At 51.5% G+C, this 14665-nt stretch overlaps 1 protein-coding gene across 1 annotated transcript; it reads left to right on the forward strand.

Moving 5' to 3' along the window:
• The first annotated feature begins 451 nt into the window (after positions 1-451).
• Positions 452-13228, forward strand: LOC101661666 (synaptophysin). The gene is made up of 7 exons (XM_004713143.2): positions 452-511; positions 1819-1884; positions 2875-2999; positions 5496-5691; positions 6413-6604; positions 8908-9235; positions 11632-13228. The coding sequence occupies exons 1-6, from the start codon at positions 494-496 to the stop codon at positions 9229-9231; spliced, it is 921 nt and encodes a 306-aa protein (XP_004713200.1). The 5' UTR covers positions 452-493; the 3' UTR covers positions 9232-9235; positions 11632-13228.
• Positions 13229-14665: the final 1437 nt, after the last annotated feature.

Below are 14665 nucleotides of genomic sequence, written 5' to 3' on the forward strand. Positions count from 1 at the left end.
TTCTGGCCTTTTCCAATGACTAGCTGGATGACCTTCTTCGAGTCCCTTAAACTCTCTGGGACTCATTTTAGCCATTTGTGAAAATAGGGGTGATAATTGTCCCTACCATATCAAACTGTTTCAAGGTTTATATGAGTGGCACATTTAACGAAGTCAGAAAGGCCTGGCAAAATATAGTGTATGGTCTAACGGTCCTCCTCTTCCCAGACTTCTCGCTACGTTTTCCGAGTGAGTGAGTGGGCTTTCTGGTATGGTCTCATTGCTCAGGTGGAATGGCGGCTGGTGAGACTTCATCACGACTCCTCGCTCTGCGCAGCCGTAAGAGCTGGGTTGCGGGGGCCGGGGTGGGGGGCTGTGTGAGGAGCGCCGAGGGGCGGGGTTGTACCTCCTGGGCTGTTCCGGGGATCGCACGCCCCGCCCGCCGCGCCCGGCGCCAGCCCTTGAGAGCAGGCGCCTCCCGCCCCCTGCATTGCTGCTGCTGCTGCTGGCCGACATGGACGTGGTGAATCAGGTATGCGCTCCAGCACCGCGGACAGAGCTCGCCGCTCCTGGCCGCCGGCCCGGGGCGCCCTGTGCGCTGTCTCTTAGGTGGTGGCCAGGGCCTTGACAGCAGAGTTCGGGTCCCCCGGCTCTGGGGTTCGGGGTCTGCGGCAAGCAAGGGCAGGAAGGGAGAGATAGAAAAAAAGGAGTGCGCTCTTTGCCGCACCGAGTGCCCTCACTGCCGCAGCGGGAGCCCTGGAGGAAGAGGGGTCCTAGGACGAGGTGGAAGGCCAGCGAAGAAGGGAGTGAGGAAGGAAGGGTGGGAGGGGGGCTGATGATAAGCTATGAAATAGAGCAACAGAAGGCGCGGGGGCAGAGGAATGGGGGGTAGGGCTGGCGCCCGCCCCTCCTAAACAGAAATGATACCCCGCGCCCCCCAGAGAAGACCTAGGGAGATGATCTGGCTTTGCCTCTCCCAAACCCTCAGTCTCTGCCTCCCCTCCCCCGCAGCACATATGCAGTGAAGCCATGTCCGAACCCTCCTCCCCCCTTAATCAGCCCAGACCCTCTCCGCCATCTCACCGCCTCAGCACCTCACCCCTCCCTAACCAGAACCAACCCTTCCCCATCTCCGTCACCACCAACCACCCCCCCACCATCTGACTCACCTTTATCATTGCAGATGCCTCCCGTCAACCCAACTCCCGCCAAGCTATGACTCACCTTCACCATTCAAGACCCCTTCCTCCACCCTAATGAGCCCTGCCCCCTCCCCACGGAGCCCCTTCGTCACCTGACTCACCTTTACCGCTTCAGATTTTCTCCCCTTCCCCACCCCATCCCCATCTGCTTCACCCCTAACCTCCACTGCCAAATGACTCATCATCACGCTGCATACCCCCCCCCCAACACCACCTCCTCACCAGCCCTAACTCCCTAGGGCAGCGGTTCTCAACCTGTGGGTCGCGACCCTTTTGGGGGTCAAACGACCTTTTCACAGGGGTCGCCCAATTTATAACAGTAGCAAAATGACAAGTTATGAAGTAGCAACGAAAATAATTTTATGGTTCGGGGCTCAGCACAACATGAATTGTATTAAACGGTCGTGGCATTAGGAAGGTGGAGAAACACTGCCCTAGAGTCTTCTCTTTTAGCCCCTGGGGTACTCACACCCTTCCCGAAGTGTCACTTTCTCCCTCTCACCCCCTCTCCGAATGCCACCCCCTCCTGACAGTCACTTGCCCCATCTCCAGGGATTTTCACCTGGCAGTTTCGCCCCTCACCTCCCTCTCTACCCCCAACTCCCCTGCCCCTTCCCTGTCATATTTTTCTCCTCAGCTGGTGGCCGGGGGTCAGTTCCGGGTAGTCAAGGAGCCCCTTGGTTTCGTGAAGGTGCTGCAATGGGTGAGTGTATGCCGAGATGAGGGTGGAGGGGCAGGGGGAGGGGAGGGGAGGTAGTGGGATCTTAAAGAGCAGAGGTGAAGTGGGGGTGGGGAGCAAGAAATGGACCCCCATGGGGGAGAGCAAGGATGGGGGAACTGGGCTCTAGAATGAAGTCCCAGGGGCGTTGGGTCAGAGAACAGATGAGCTGTGACGTCACATGGGGCCAAGGGTACCCAAACTGTAAAGGGGAAGATCCTGTTGTCCAGGCAGGGGAGGGGGAGGAAGGGGAGCCTGTAGCCCTTTGGGAGGGGGGTGTAAAGCCAGAGAAATCCAAAGAGAGTAGAGAGACAGAGAAAAGATATACAGAGAGGTGGACATACTGAGGAAAGAGCTGCAAAGATGAGTAAAGAGACCGAGAGAGTGGAAGACAGACAGATGGCGAAAGAGAAAACCCCACAGGGTATAATGATTTGAAGATAAATAGGGGAAAGGAGCAGGAAATGGGGTGAGGAAAGAGAAAAGAAACCAGTGACATGTAGAGAATGAGAGACATGGAGGAGACCAAAGAGAGAGATCCATGTAGACACCAAGTAAGAGCCAGAGGCGTCCATATTGACCAGAATCAGAGAAAGATACAGAGACACAGGAAAAGAGATATTTGAGGAAGACACACAGAGAGAGACAGAGACGGAAAAGCAGGGAGACAGAAATGGAGCGAGACAGAGGAAGAGGGGTGAAGTGGGGAGGGGGGTGGGGTGGGGGCGGGCTCAAAGCAGCCAGAGGTAGACACAGAGAAGACCCAGGGAGAGAGAGCCAGAAACAGCCATACCCCTGTAATCAGCTTGCCCTTGGACCCGATGAGCCCTGATTAGGGAGTGGGGGTGGGGGCCGGGGGATTGGTCCATCTGCTGCTGCCTATGCTGGGCTCCTGCTCAGTCCAGAGGAGGGCACCCCCTCCCACCACCTGGCATGCATATAGCTCACTGGCCATCCTCATCCCTGCTGCACAAGGTCTTTGCCATCTTCGCCTTTGCCACATGCGGCAGTTACAGCGGGGAGCTTCGGCTGAGTGTGGACTGTGTCAACAAGACTGAAAGTGACCTCAGCATCGAGGTCAAGTTCGAGTACCCCTTCAGGTGTGTTTGCATCCTGCCATACTCCTGGGATTCCCACAGACCTGGGAGAGGGTGGGGGAGGATCAATACAGGCCACCCCCTCATCCCTGGTAGCCACCACCTAGCTTATACCCATTCAGGCCACTACCTATGCACTGAGCAACTACATTGTGCCCGGCACTGCTCTGGACATCTAGGACGTAGTGGAAAGCAAGACAGACATGGGCTGTGCTCTCACGCTAGGTTCCAGAGGGAGGAGAGGGGCAGGCCACGGGCACTAAACCAGAGACTAACACAAAAGCTATGTATTTGCCTTAACCAGATAATAAGCACACAGTAATTAATTTTAGCCATTATTGTTATTTAACCCTCACGAATTCCATACACAGTTTTTGAGAACTTGGTGTCTGACAGGTCCTGCTCAAAGAGCAGAGGGCATAGCAGCGAATGAACAGATCAAAGCCCCTACCCCTGTGGTACCAACATTAACAAATAAAGAGGATGATTGCCGAAGAAATTCAAAAAAGGGATACCAATGAAGGGTGTTATGATAGAGAATAATGGGGGAGGGGTATTACTGCTTAGATATAAGGAATGATGAAACTCAGGTCAACAATTCTGGTAGTTCAAGTTCATACTTGAGGCCAGGCACTGCTGGGTGCCAGATCTACAAGGGTGAGCCCAAGCAGGCATGGTCTATGCCCTCGAACAGGTGTTTCCTTCTTGTGAGTTGTGAAAATGGAGATCTACAGGCACAATTTCTGGAGAGGCTTCTGAGGGCCTGGGTTCACATCTAGACTCATCCACTACTCAGAAGATCACCTAACTGCTCCAGGTGTCAGCTTCCAGGCCTGAAAAAGGGGATAACAATAGTAGCCACTTCACAGGGTTGGGGTATGTAATCAGTGAGTTAATACTGTGTCACAGGGATCTTGTAATGCTTGGCACACAGTGAGCGCATTGTAAGTGTTATTAAGCAAAATAAACAAATTGAAAGTAATCGGGAAAGAATTCATGGATTGAGTAGGAAATAGGACTTTTGTTTCAGGGATTAGTTTTCTTTGTTAGTTTTTTTTTTTTTAAGCACTTGAGGGTCATTGAGGCCCAAGAGATCACCCAGTGGGCAGAAAGGAGAATGAAAAGAAATGAAAGCCCAGCACAGTCCCTAAGCAAGAATCAAAAAAAGAGGAGCTACCAGGAATGCCTGGGCAGAAAGATGGGAGGGCAACCTAGGAGCCTGCTTCTTACAGAAGGCAGAGAGGAGAGAATTGGGGGAAGTGGGAGTGGACAGGACCATAGGAGTCCCATTGGGACTTCCATACCATTCACACCTAGGACCTTAAATTCTGAGGATCTGCCCATTACCTACATGTTTCTTGGAGAAAAATCTCTGCTCTGGCCACCCCTCAAGCTCCTCCCTATTACCCCATCCCCACCCTCAAGGATTCCTCAGACCTTTTGGTTGCTTGTAGGTGACCAGGAAGTGCTAGTTCCTTCCCTCAGAATCTTTGCTACCCAAGGGCATCTGGGCCATTTGCTCAGTCTCAGGATCCTAAGCCTTAGGGAACCCTCTCCTATCCTTCCCTCCACCCTGACGTCTCCCCAACTCCCTCCTCCCTCATCCTGCAGGGAAGACCTTGGACTCTTTCCCAATCTCCCCTCCCCAGCACCCTCTGTGTCCCAGAATCCCTTCTACCCTTGTGGTTTTTTGTAGACTCTGGGCTCTCAAAAAGCATAGGTTTGGGGGTATAGTTTTTGTTTTATTTGTGGTTTTGGTTTTTTGTGGGGTTTTTTTTTGGGGGGGGTTGTTTTGTTTTCCTCAGAGAGCTGAAGAAGGGTGGGAAGAAAAATTAATATGATGTAGGGGGGAAACATGGGGTTCAAAACCCAAATTTGCCATTTCCCTGCCAGCTGTGTGCCTTGATGAAAGTTAATCCACTTCTCTGAGCCTTTGTTTCCACCTCTGTACATTGCATTCCATAAACACGGACTGAACACCGACAATGTCCCAGCACTGTTCCAGGCCCTGGGAACATGACAATAAACAATACAGAGGAACTCCTGGCCTCTTGAGGTTGCAGTACACAAATCAAGCTGAAAAAGCAAATCACTGCTCCCAAGACAAATGGAACTGGGAGGGAATTTGAAAAGTGCTGGGAGTTTGCTTGAGATGTTACTAGTTTAATAGGGAAGGCCTGGCTGAGAAGGTGAACCAAGATTAAAGGAGAATAGAGAATGAGACAAACATCTATGGGGGGAAGGGCATTCCCGGCAAAGGGAACAGCCAGAACAAAGATCCTGAGGAGGGAGAGTGTTCTGAGAGGAACCAAGGGACTGGAGCGAGGATGGAGAACACAACCAAGGACATGTGATTGGTACTTAGTAGGTGCTCTGTGGATGGTTATTTCCTCTCTTCCTGGGGCTAAGTCCCAATCTTGGAGGGGGGGGCGGTCCATGACTGGGCAGGGGTGGGGCAGATGAAAGGGCTGGGCCACACCTGCTCGCCTCTCTTTGCAGGCTGCACCAAGTGTACTTTGACGCCCCCACCTGCCAAGGAAGCAATACTAAGATCTTTTTGGTGGGGGACTACTCCTCTTCAGCTGAATTCTTTGTCACGGTGGCTGTGTTTGCCTTCCTCTACTCCATGGGGGCTCTGGCCACCTACATCTTCCTGCAGAACAAGTACCGAGAGAACAACAAAGGGCCCATGCTGGTGAGTCTCCACAGCCGTTTGCATGCAGGGTTCTGGGGGACACAGAGAGCCTCAGGGATATAGCAAAGACCTCATCAAATGCCAGACAGACTGCCCAAACCAGCAGCCACCACGCTCAGAGCTTCACATGCTGTTACTGTGAGTCCACACCAGTTGTCAGGACCTGGGGTCACAAAGACATACAGACTCACAGCCCACACAAAATCGGCAGATGGGCCCACACTTGTGAACTTGCCAGTACTCATACAATCACGCATTCTAGATGAAAGAAAGGCGCACACATAGGCTCCCTGTGACAGCCAGGCATGTCATCATGCCATACAATCACACTGATACCGACCCAGCTGTACCCACACACCTTCATCCCAGACACAAAAGGACTCACATTTACACATGCAGATGAAATTGGAATGATATGCCTTTCCACAGGGTGGGAAACCATTCCATAAGCTTCCTTCTGTCACCCCGACACAACTATCACCTCACACTCACACCCCCTGTTGTCACATACGTACACACAAACCTGAGCTGGGAGAACTATCTTCAGGGAGAGTGTTGGGACGTTTAGGGTTTAACAGAGCAAAAGAGAGAGGGGCCTCTTTTGGGGGAATCCTCACTCCAAAAAGCCTATGATCTAAAGAGGCCTCATGGCTGGATGAGAATCAGTCCATTCACTGTGTCATCACATCCACCTATCCCTCTCCATCCCCGCCTACCTTAGGACTTTCTGGCCACGGCAGTGTTCGCCTTCATGTGGCTGGTTAGCTCATCGGCGTGGGCCAAGGGACTGTCAGATGTGAAGATGGCCACAGACCCAGAGAACATTATCAAAGAGATGACTGTCTGCCGCCAGGCGGGGAACACATGCAAGGAGCTAAGAGACCCTGTGACCTCTGGCCTCAACACCTCAGTGGTGAGCCTTGGGAAGCTGACTGGGAAGAGGGCAGGGGGGTGGCTGGAAATTTTATAATCTGGTGTGGGGAGTGGTAGGGAGACAGAAGGAGAGAAGGCAACAGAAAGGCATCAGGACTCTCCGGAAGAAGTATGCTAAAAGCAGAGAGAGCCCTATGGGATGAGATCGAGATTAGAACCACCATGACGTCCTACTGTCCACATTAGGGCTGGGAAATTTTGAGCCAAGCCCAGCCTAGTCCTGTAGAATCCTCAGTATTGGATCCACTAACTGCTCCAGCAGAGGATCAACAAAAAAAGAGGAGCACCCTCAAGGAGATGGATTGCAATAATGGCTGCAATAATGGCTGCAATAATGGGCTCAAACATAGGAAAGATTCCGAAGACCTGGAAGTGCGTTTTGTTCCGTAGGAATCTGAGGGCAACTCATAATAATGTGGCCAGAGTCAGATTGTGTGGGTTCAAATCCCAGCTCTGCATTTTCAAGCTCTGTGGTCTAAAATGGGAGCCTCCTGGTGGCCCTAGTTGGGCTGCTATCGCTAAGTCGGCATTCTAAACCCCAGCCACTCCATGGGAGAAAGATGAGGCTTTCTACTCCCGTCAAGAGTTCCAGTCTCAGAAACCTACAGGGGCATTTCTACACTGTCCTGCAGGGTCGGTATGAGTCAGAATTAACTCAGTGGCAGTGAGTGATTTACCCACTCAGGCCTCAATTTGAGTGTGTAAATGTAATACTAAGTTCTGCTCCACATTTGAGTATTTAGTGAACTGATAACATATTAAATGCTTAGGAAAAAGCCTGACATGAGGTAAGTTATAATGTGTTGTATAAATGTTACAGATGTACATCTTTTATAGACTTTAGTATGTGTGTAAATAGATAATGTATATTTTGCACATATTATAGGAATAGTATGTGTATATATCCATATGTATGCATATAATGTATGTGGAGTCCCTGGGTAGTACAAATGTTGGGCTGCTAACCAAAAGGTTGGAGGTTCAAGTTTACCCAGAGGCACCTACCAAGAATGACCTGACAATGGACTCCCAAGAAACCAGCCACTGAAAGCTCTATGGAGTACAGTTCTACTTTCATGCACATGGAGTTGCCATGAACCCAGATCAACTCGATGGCAACTGGTTTGGGTTGGGTTATATAACAGCTCTATCTGTATGTATAATCCCAAGAGGATCAGATTCCAACATTCTTTTCTGGCACTTGCTGGTTAGATAGCCTTGGACAACTTCTCTGGGCCCGTTGCCTTTATTACTGTGGCATGAAGCTGTTACTTCTTTGTCTCAAAATTGAATTTTCAATGAGCTGGTAACCATGAGGACCCTGGTGTTGCAGTTGCTAACCAAAAGGTCAGAGGGTGGGCAGTTGGAACCTACAAATCATCCTACAGGAGAAAGATGTGGTAGGCTGCTCTGGTAACGATTATAGCACTGTAAACACTATGGGGGCAATTCTATTGTCCTACAGGGTGGCTATGAGTCAACTCAATGGCACCGGGTTTTGTTAAAGTGCTTAGAAGAGGGCTTATATAGTCAAGGTTATGTAACATATCTTCTATGTTATATATTTATATAAAATCCACATATTTACATTTTAACTTGAATTATTTATACCTGTGTTTATACATTTGTATATACATATGCATTTATATACATCTATAAATGGTATATCTATATATTTTATAAAATTTGTTTACAATTTACTACATACTACAAATTTAAGCTTACCATAGTATATATTATGTGCCTATATATTAATCCAGTGCCATTGAGTCAACCGTGATGCATCTCGATGCCATAAAGTGGATGCTGACTCATAGTGACCCTATAGGACAGGGTAGAACTGCCCCTGTGAGTTTCCAAGACTGTGTGTCTGACACATAGGGTTTCCGGGGCTATACATCTTTATAGAACAGACAGCTTCATCTTTCTCCCATGGAGCAACTGGTGTGCTTGAACCAAGGACCTTGAGGTTAGCAGCCCAATGCCTAACCAACAGCACCACCAGGGCTCCTTGTATATATAAAACTCGTGTACAAATGTATGTACAAACATGTAAATATTTACATATGGAATACTGATAGATCTCAACATTACCGGGAATGTTAAGATCTAACACACACACACACACACACACACACACACACGGTGATTTTTCTGCACTTTGATGTTTACAAGTGGGGACTTGAAGGGCGCAGGTTTCAGAAATCACCACCGGACCTTCCCCAGGGCTGTCAAGGCAATGCGTGTGGGCCGACAGCGGGGCCTCATCTCGTCTCCCTACAGGTGTTCGGCTTCTTGAACCTCGTGCTCTGGGTCGGCAACCTGTGGTTCGTGTTCAAGGAGACAGGTTGGGCCGCCCCGTTCCTGCGTGCACCCCCCGGCGCCCCCGAGAAGCAGCCGGCGCCCGGAGACGCCTACGGGGAGGCCGGCTACGGGCAGGGCCCCGGCGGCTACGGGCCCCAGGATTCCTACGGGCCCCAAGGTGGCTACCAGCCCGATTACGGGCAGCCCGCTAGCGGCGGCGGCGGCTACGGGCCCCAGGCTGACTACGGGCAGCAAGGCTACGGCCCACAGGGGGCGCCCACCTCCTTCTCCAATCAGATGTAACCTGGTGAGTGACTGGCGGGCGGGGTGGCCAAAGAGGGACAAAGAAACGAGACAGGGCAGTCAGCGAAACAGGGGCGGAAGTTTGAAGGCGCCAAAAGATGTGGGGCTACAGCTAATATCGACAAACTACCCAATCAAAGGGAAGCAGGAGAGTGGTCCTTGAAGACAAACGGAATGAAGGACCAATAGGAAGGGGTGTGTGTGTGTGTGTGTGTGTGTGTGTGTGTGTGTGTGTGTGTGTGTAAGGCGGGTGTGCAGCTCTGCAGAAAGTGGGAGGGAGGAACGGGCGGAGCAACCAATGACAAAAGGGAAGCTGTGCAGTGACAAATTAGCGGAGCTCAAGAGCCACGGAAGGGGCGAAAAGGTGGGCCTTAGAAGTGATTGATGACCAATAGGAACTAAGACCAACGATCATGATAAATAGGCTTGGCTCTTGAAGGTCAGACGAGCTCGCCAATCCTGAAATGGTAAGTAATAGCTCTGCTGCCTCTTCCCAGCGCTCTAGGTGAGTAGAAGTGGTGTGGAATTTCAAAGAAGGAAAAGGTGGGGCAGGAACTGTCGAGGCTTCCTACCGGACCTTCGAAAAGAAGCGAGGCGCCTCTGAGTGGCGCAAATGCTTAAGCACTCACTGCCCTACTAAATAAAAGGCGGTTCAAATCCACCCAAAGGTGAAAAGGTAAGGCCTGGCAATCTTCTCCCGAAAGGTCACAGCCTTGAAAAACCCTATGGAAGAACAAGTAAAAAGAAGTGAGGTTTCCAAGTGAGGGGAGAAGGTGGGAAGAAGAGATGTTTTTGACAGAGATGGTGCAGGGGTCACCTTGTGACCGGGGTTGTTTCCGGCACCAGGGTGGCCAGGGTGGAAAGGGAAGAGTTTATTAGGCATCTTGCCTTTAATTCAGCAAAATAAATCCTGTTGGCTCTACCTTCAAAATGTATGCATATTCCTCCCATGTCTCACTATCATGTCTCCCAGAGATCTACACACACACCTCCACCCACTGACATTCTGTTCTATACACAGTGCCAAAGAGATTCTGTGAAGTCCTAAATCAGAACCTCCTTTGCTCAGAAACCTGCCATCGCTCCCATCTCTCTCACATTAAAAGCCAAAGACTTCATTGTGGTTACTTTTCTGACCCCACATCCTACCACTCTCGACCCTCACTCACTCTGCTGCAACCACACTGGCCACCTCTTGGTTCCCCAAGCACAATACGGAGTTCAGCTTTCAGTGGCTTGTACTTGCCTCTTTCTTTTCCTGGAATTTGACACCCATACAACAGATAATCTTATCTGACTAGCACATTCTCATCCTTTTGGTCACTTATTTACAGAGGTTTTGCCTCCTCCTTGTTATCTCTCTCATAGTATGCTGTGCTTTTCTTTATCGCCATTTCAATTACTAGTTTGTTATATTGGCTGTCTCCCTGATAAGCATTGGGCCATAACCACCAGGCTAGCAGTTCAAACCCACTAGCCGCTGGGTGGGGGTGGAAGAACAAGGCTTTCTTCTGTAAAGATTTACAGCCTCAGAAACTCTATATGAAGCCCTTATGGTGTAGTGAGTTATGAGTTGAGCTGCTAACTGTAAGGTCAGCAATTCAAAACCACCTTCATGGGAGAAAGACGAGACTTTCTACTCCCATAAAGATTTACAGTCTCGGAAACACACAGGGACAGTTCTAATCTGCCCTATAGGTGGCTGTGAGTCAGAATTGACTCAATGGCAGGGAGTCCAAATAGACTGGACAGCTCAGCTGCTGCGGGTCTCCCCCTCTAGACTAGGAAGGGGACCATGCCTTATTCATGCTGAGCACTCACCTAGAGCACATTTCTTGAGTAAATTACAGAAGCAAGATAACATGCCCCAAACCCTCCCCTTACTCACATGTCATTCAGAGACAAAAGCAAAATCTTCACAGCCTAGTGCACAAGGTCCCACGTGATCCCATTACCTACCTCCCTGACCTTACTTCCTATTACTCTCCCCCTCTCTCATTCTACTTCAGCCCCACTGGCCTCCTTGCTGTTCTTCAAATACATTCGACACAGGCTTACCCTTGGACTTGTGCATTGGTTGTTCTCCCCCCTCCTGCCTGGAATGCTCTCTCCATCCCACCCCCACCCCCCATCCACCCGAGGGGCTCAAGGCTTGGTTCAAGTCTCACTTCCTTAGTGAGACCTTCCCTGACCATTGAGGACACAATCAGGGATGTCTTCCCAGTAGGGGGAGCTGGGATGAAGCCAAATCCAGGGATAGGAGTAAAGGGAGAAGGAAGGAAGACCATGCATATCCCGGAGAGAGTGATGCCTGGATGAAGGTTGAGTGGCCTAACCCCTCCCTGAGGGCACCACCTGTACCTAGGCCCCCTCTCCTTTCTGTTTCTTTTGTCTCCACAGGTCAATACAGCCCAGGAGGACCCTATGGGTGGGCAAGAGCCCAGGAGAAGGCCTGCTCCCCTCCCTATCCCACCCCCAGGTCTCCACCCCTCAAATTAGGAGACCTTGTCTTTGCTGTTTATATATATATGTATACATACATATATATATGTGTGTGTGTGTGTGTGTATATACATATATCTCTGTCTGAGGCCTGCCCTCACTCCTCTTCTCCCCATGCATTAGGGGCCTAGCCTTGAGTAGGCCCCTCTCTCAATACTGTCCCTTCCTCTGCATCCCTCAACCCCTCTCTGCTCCCCAGCCCTGTCCCCTGAGGTTGGAGGGCTCTGGAAGGGGACAGACCTTGGCTGTGTGGGGAGGGCGGATGTGACTTCAGACTCTCTCCTCTTTCTCCCTCCCCTTCTCCCAACTCTGGCCTTCATTCTTCCAGCAATGCCTGAACAGGGGCCATTAGGGGACATTTCAATCCTGAGTGTGGGAGAAAGGCAGAGACTGGGTGGGGGCTCGGGGTGGCAAGGACAGCTTGGGACCCAAGGGTAGTCTTAAATGAAAGCTCTGGAAGGGAGCAGACATTTGGGTTCCAGACATACTGGAGTCTGAAGATGGGGACACTTAGCAGCAGGGCTTGGAAAGAAGCTGAAAGCATAGTTTGAGTAGGGATGGGGCTTTGGAGTAGGACCTGGCTCTCTGGAAAGGGTGTGACATGGCAGATGGGAGCATGGTTTGGAAGAAGTCAGAATTATTCTAGAGGAAGTGGAGCTTGAACCAGCAGGAAGGGAAGCTCCAGAATAGAGACGGCTTAGATTCAGACCAGAGTCTATGGAAGGAGTGTGCCTTGAAAACTACAGCAGACTGAGCTTGGTTCAGTTCTTGAATGCAGTTCTTGAAAAACGCAAGTTGATTTCAGGATGGGGCCACACACTTGGGGTGAGGCCACGACCATGGCCTAGATGAACAGAAGCTTAGAGCGGGGCAACGATGTTAGTTTCAGAAGGGGCAGACAGCCCACCACCTCCCAATAGAGCAACAAAAAGCCAGTGGGCTTGCGCAGTAGGAGAAAGAGTGCTTGTTCCGGGGTGCAGGTTGTGTTTTGTGGGGTGTGGGCAGCAGGGATGTCCCTAGTCAAGACTAGGGGGTAATCCCCTGGGCAAGTCTGCAAACAGGAGTAGCTTAAGAAGGGCTGTCAGGTATGGGTTGGAGGATGAGGGGTAGAGTCTAGAAAGAAGCACCCCTACATCCTTGCCCATCTTCATGCCAGGACAACTAGGATATCAGAGGACAGAGCCAACAGGTCTGTGGGGCCCACCAACCCCGGTCCCTTCCTCCCTCCCCAATTTCCTCCCTCCCATCCCACCCCTGGGGTGGTTGGAAGCCGGGTCTGGAGCCCCATCCTGCACCCTCTGCTGTTCTGTGATGTCGGTAGTGCCTGTGATCGTGCGTTGCCATTTTGTCCGGCTGTGGCCCTCCCCTCCTCCAGACCCCCCCGCTCCCCCTGACCCCCTTAGGTATTGTTTGAAGACCCCCCCTCCCCAAGGAAGAACAAATATGATGAATTCTCCTCCCCTGAATAAACTCAACCACCTAGTCAGCCCCGCTCTGATGTCTCGATGCGTCCTTTTTGTGGGGAAGAAGAGAAGTGAGGGGGGAGAAGAGGTGAGGGGCGGTTCTGCCTCTGACATGTGGGACACCTTTTCAATGTCCTCACTATCTCAAGCCCCTCCTAGAGAATTCAGCCAAGGATCTGCCCAGCCTTACTACCCATCTCAAAGGCAGAGTGGCCCCCCACAGTCCCCACACCTAGCCTGGGAATCCCGTCGTTCAAGGGCTTGGTTCTTTTTCTAACCCTCTTCCCCACAAATCCCCAGGAGGTTCAAAAGGGACCCCCACACTTCACAAAGAAACCGCACCCTCCTCCGTATTCTTTAGAGCTGACTACCTCTCAATGTTATTGCAGCAACTCCAAACTGGGTAGACCAGCAGGTAGCCAGACCAGTCCTGGAGGTGGGACCAAGAGTGAGTCAATTGTTAAATAATTCATTCCCGGCACACCTCCTAGCTGTTCCCTGGGGCCAGAAGAGGCGGGAAGTGACCAGGCCTGTGTAATGAGGAAGGGAGGTGATCCGCTGGCGCCCGTGATGAAAGGTGCAGCTGACTGTTGCTGTTACCCTGCCGCCGCCAGGCCTAATTAGAGACCCCTGCCCGGCGCCGGGGTTCTTAGCCGGGCATCCCTCCTCCCAGCCCTGAGGCATTGCAAAGCGTGGAAGAAAAACTCCCAGCTCCAGGATTTAAGGAACAGGATACTGGAGAGAGAGAAATGTGGGCGGTGAAGAGAAGGCTTAACGACGTCAGGATTCAGGGGGCAAGCTTGTTAGGGAAAGGGTGGGTGGTGAAGGGGCGGAGGCTGGGAGCCCAGTCAATGACTTACGCCCCTTCCCTGCAATCTCAAATAAGCCTACTAATAGGTGAATGAGAATAGCTATTTTAAGCCTAGTTTACTGATATGGTCGCGGAAGCACCAGTGGGGTTTGGGGATCATTCTTCCAGCATTCACGAGAGGAGAGTCCGGGAAACCCTCAGGACATCACCAGGGGAGAGAAGGCCAGGAGGTGCCTTTAACCTATTGTCCAAATCCCTCAAGTAAACATTCTAAATAAGTCCACGCAAAGTGTCCATCCAAGTCCCCCTAGCGCACCACCCCTTCCTGTCAGGACACCGCCTCCCACCCCACCCAGCCATCCACGCGCACTCCACAGCGCTCTCAATCCCTAGAATGCCCGGTGAGAAGCCCCCTGGCACACGGAGATCTGGGGGCCTTTGTCTTCTGATGCCAGGCCCAGGAGGGGGCGGGAGAGCAGTGGGCTTTCAGGTAGAACATTCCAAGGCTGTGTGCTTCTCACCTTTAGGCTGGGGGCGCCTTGTGGGGGGAGGGGCGCAGGGAGAGACTACCGGCCTGGGGGCGGGCTCTGCAAGCCGCGCTCCTCCCAAGCCGGTGTCAAGTTTACGGAACCAAGCTGCCCGGCCGGGCACACGGTGG

The sequence above is a fragment of the Echinops telfairi genome, unplaced genomic scaffold (assembly GCF_000313985.2).
Source record: "Echinops telfairi isolate 266 unplaced genomic scaffold, ASM31398v2 ScPeMD7_19;HRSCAF=73, whole genome shotgun sequence".
NCBI lineage: Eukaryota > Metazoa > Chordata > Mammalia > Afrosoricida > Tenrecidae > Echinops > Echinops telfairi.

Coding starts and splice junctions, on each gene's coding strand:
- LOC101661666 (XM_004713143.2), top strand. Junction 3,000..5,495: donor AAGTTCGAGTACCCCTTCAG/GTGTGTTTGCAT, acceptor CTCTCTTTGCAG/GCTGCACCAAGTGTACTTTG. Junction 6,605..8,907: donor CTGGCCTCAACACCTCAGTG/GTGAGCCTTGGG, acceptor GTCTCCCTACAG/GTGTTCGGCTTCTTGAACCT.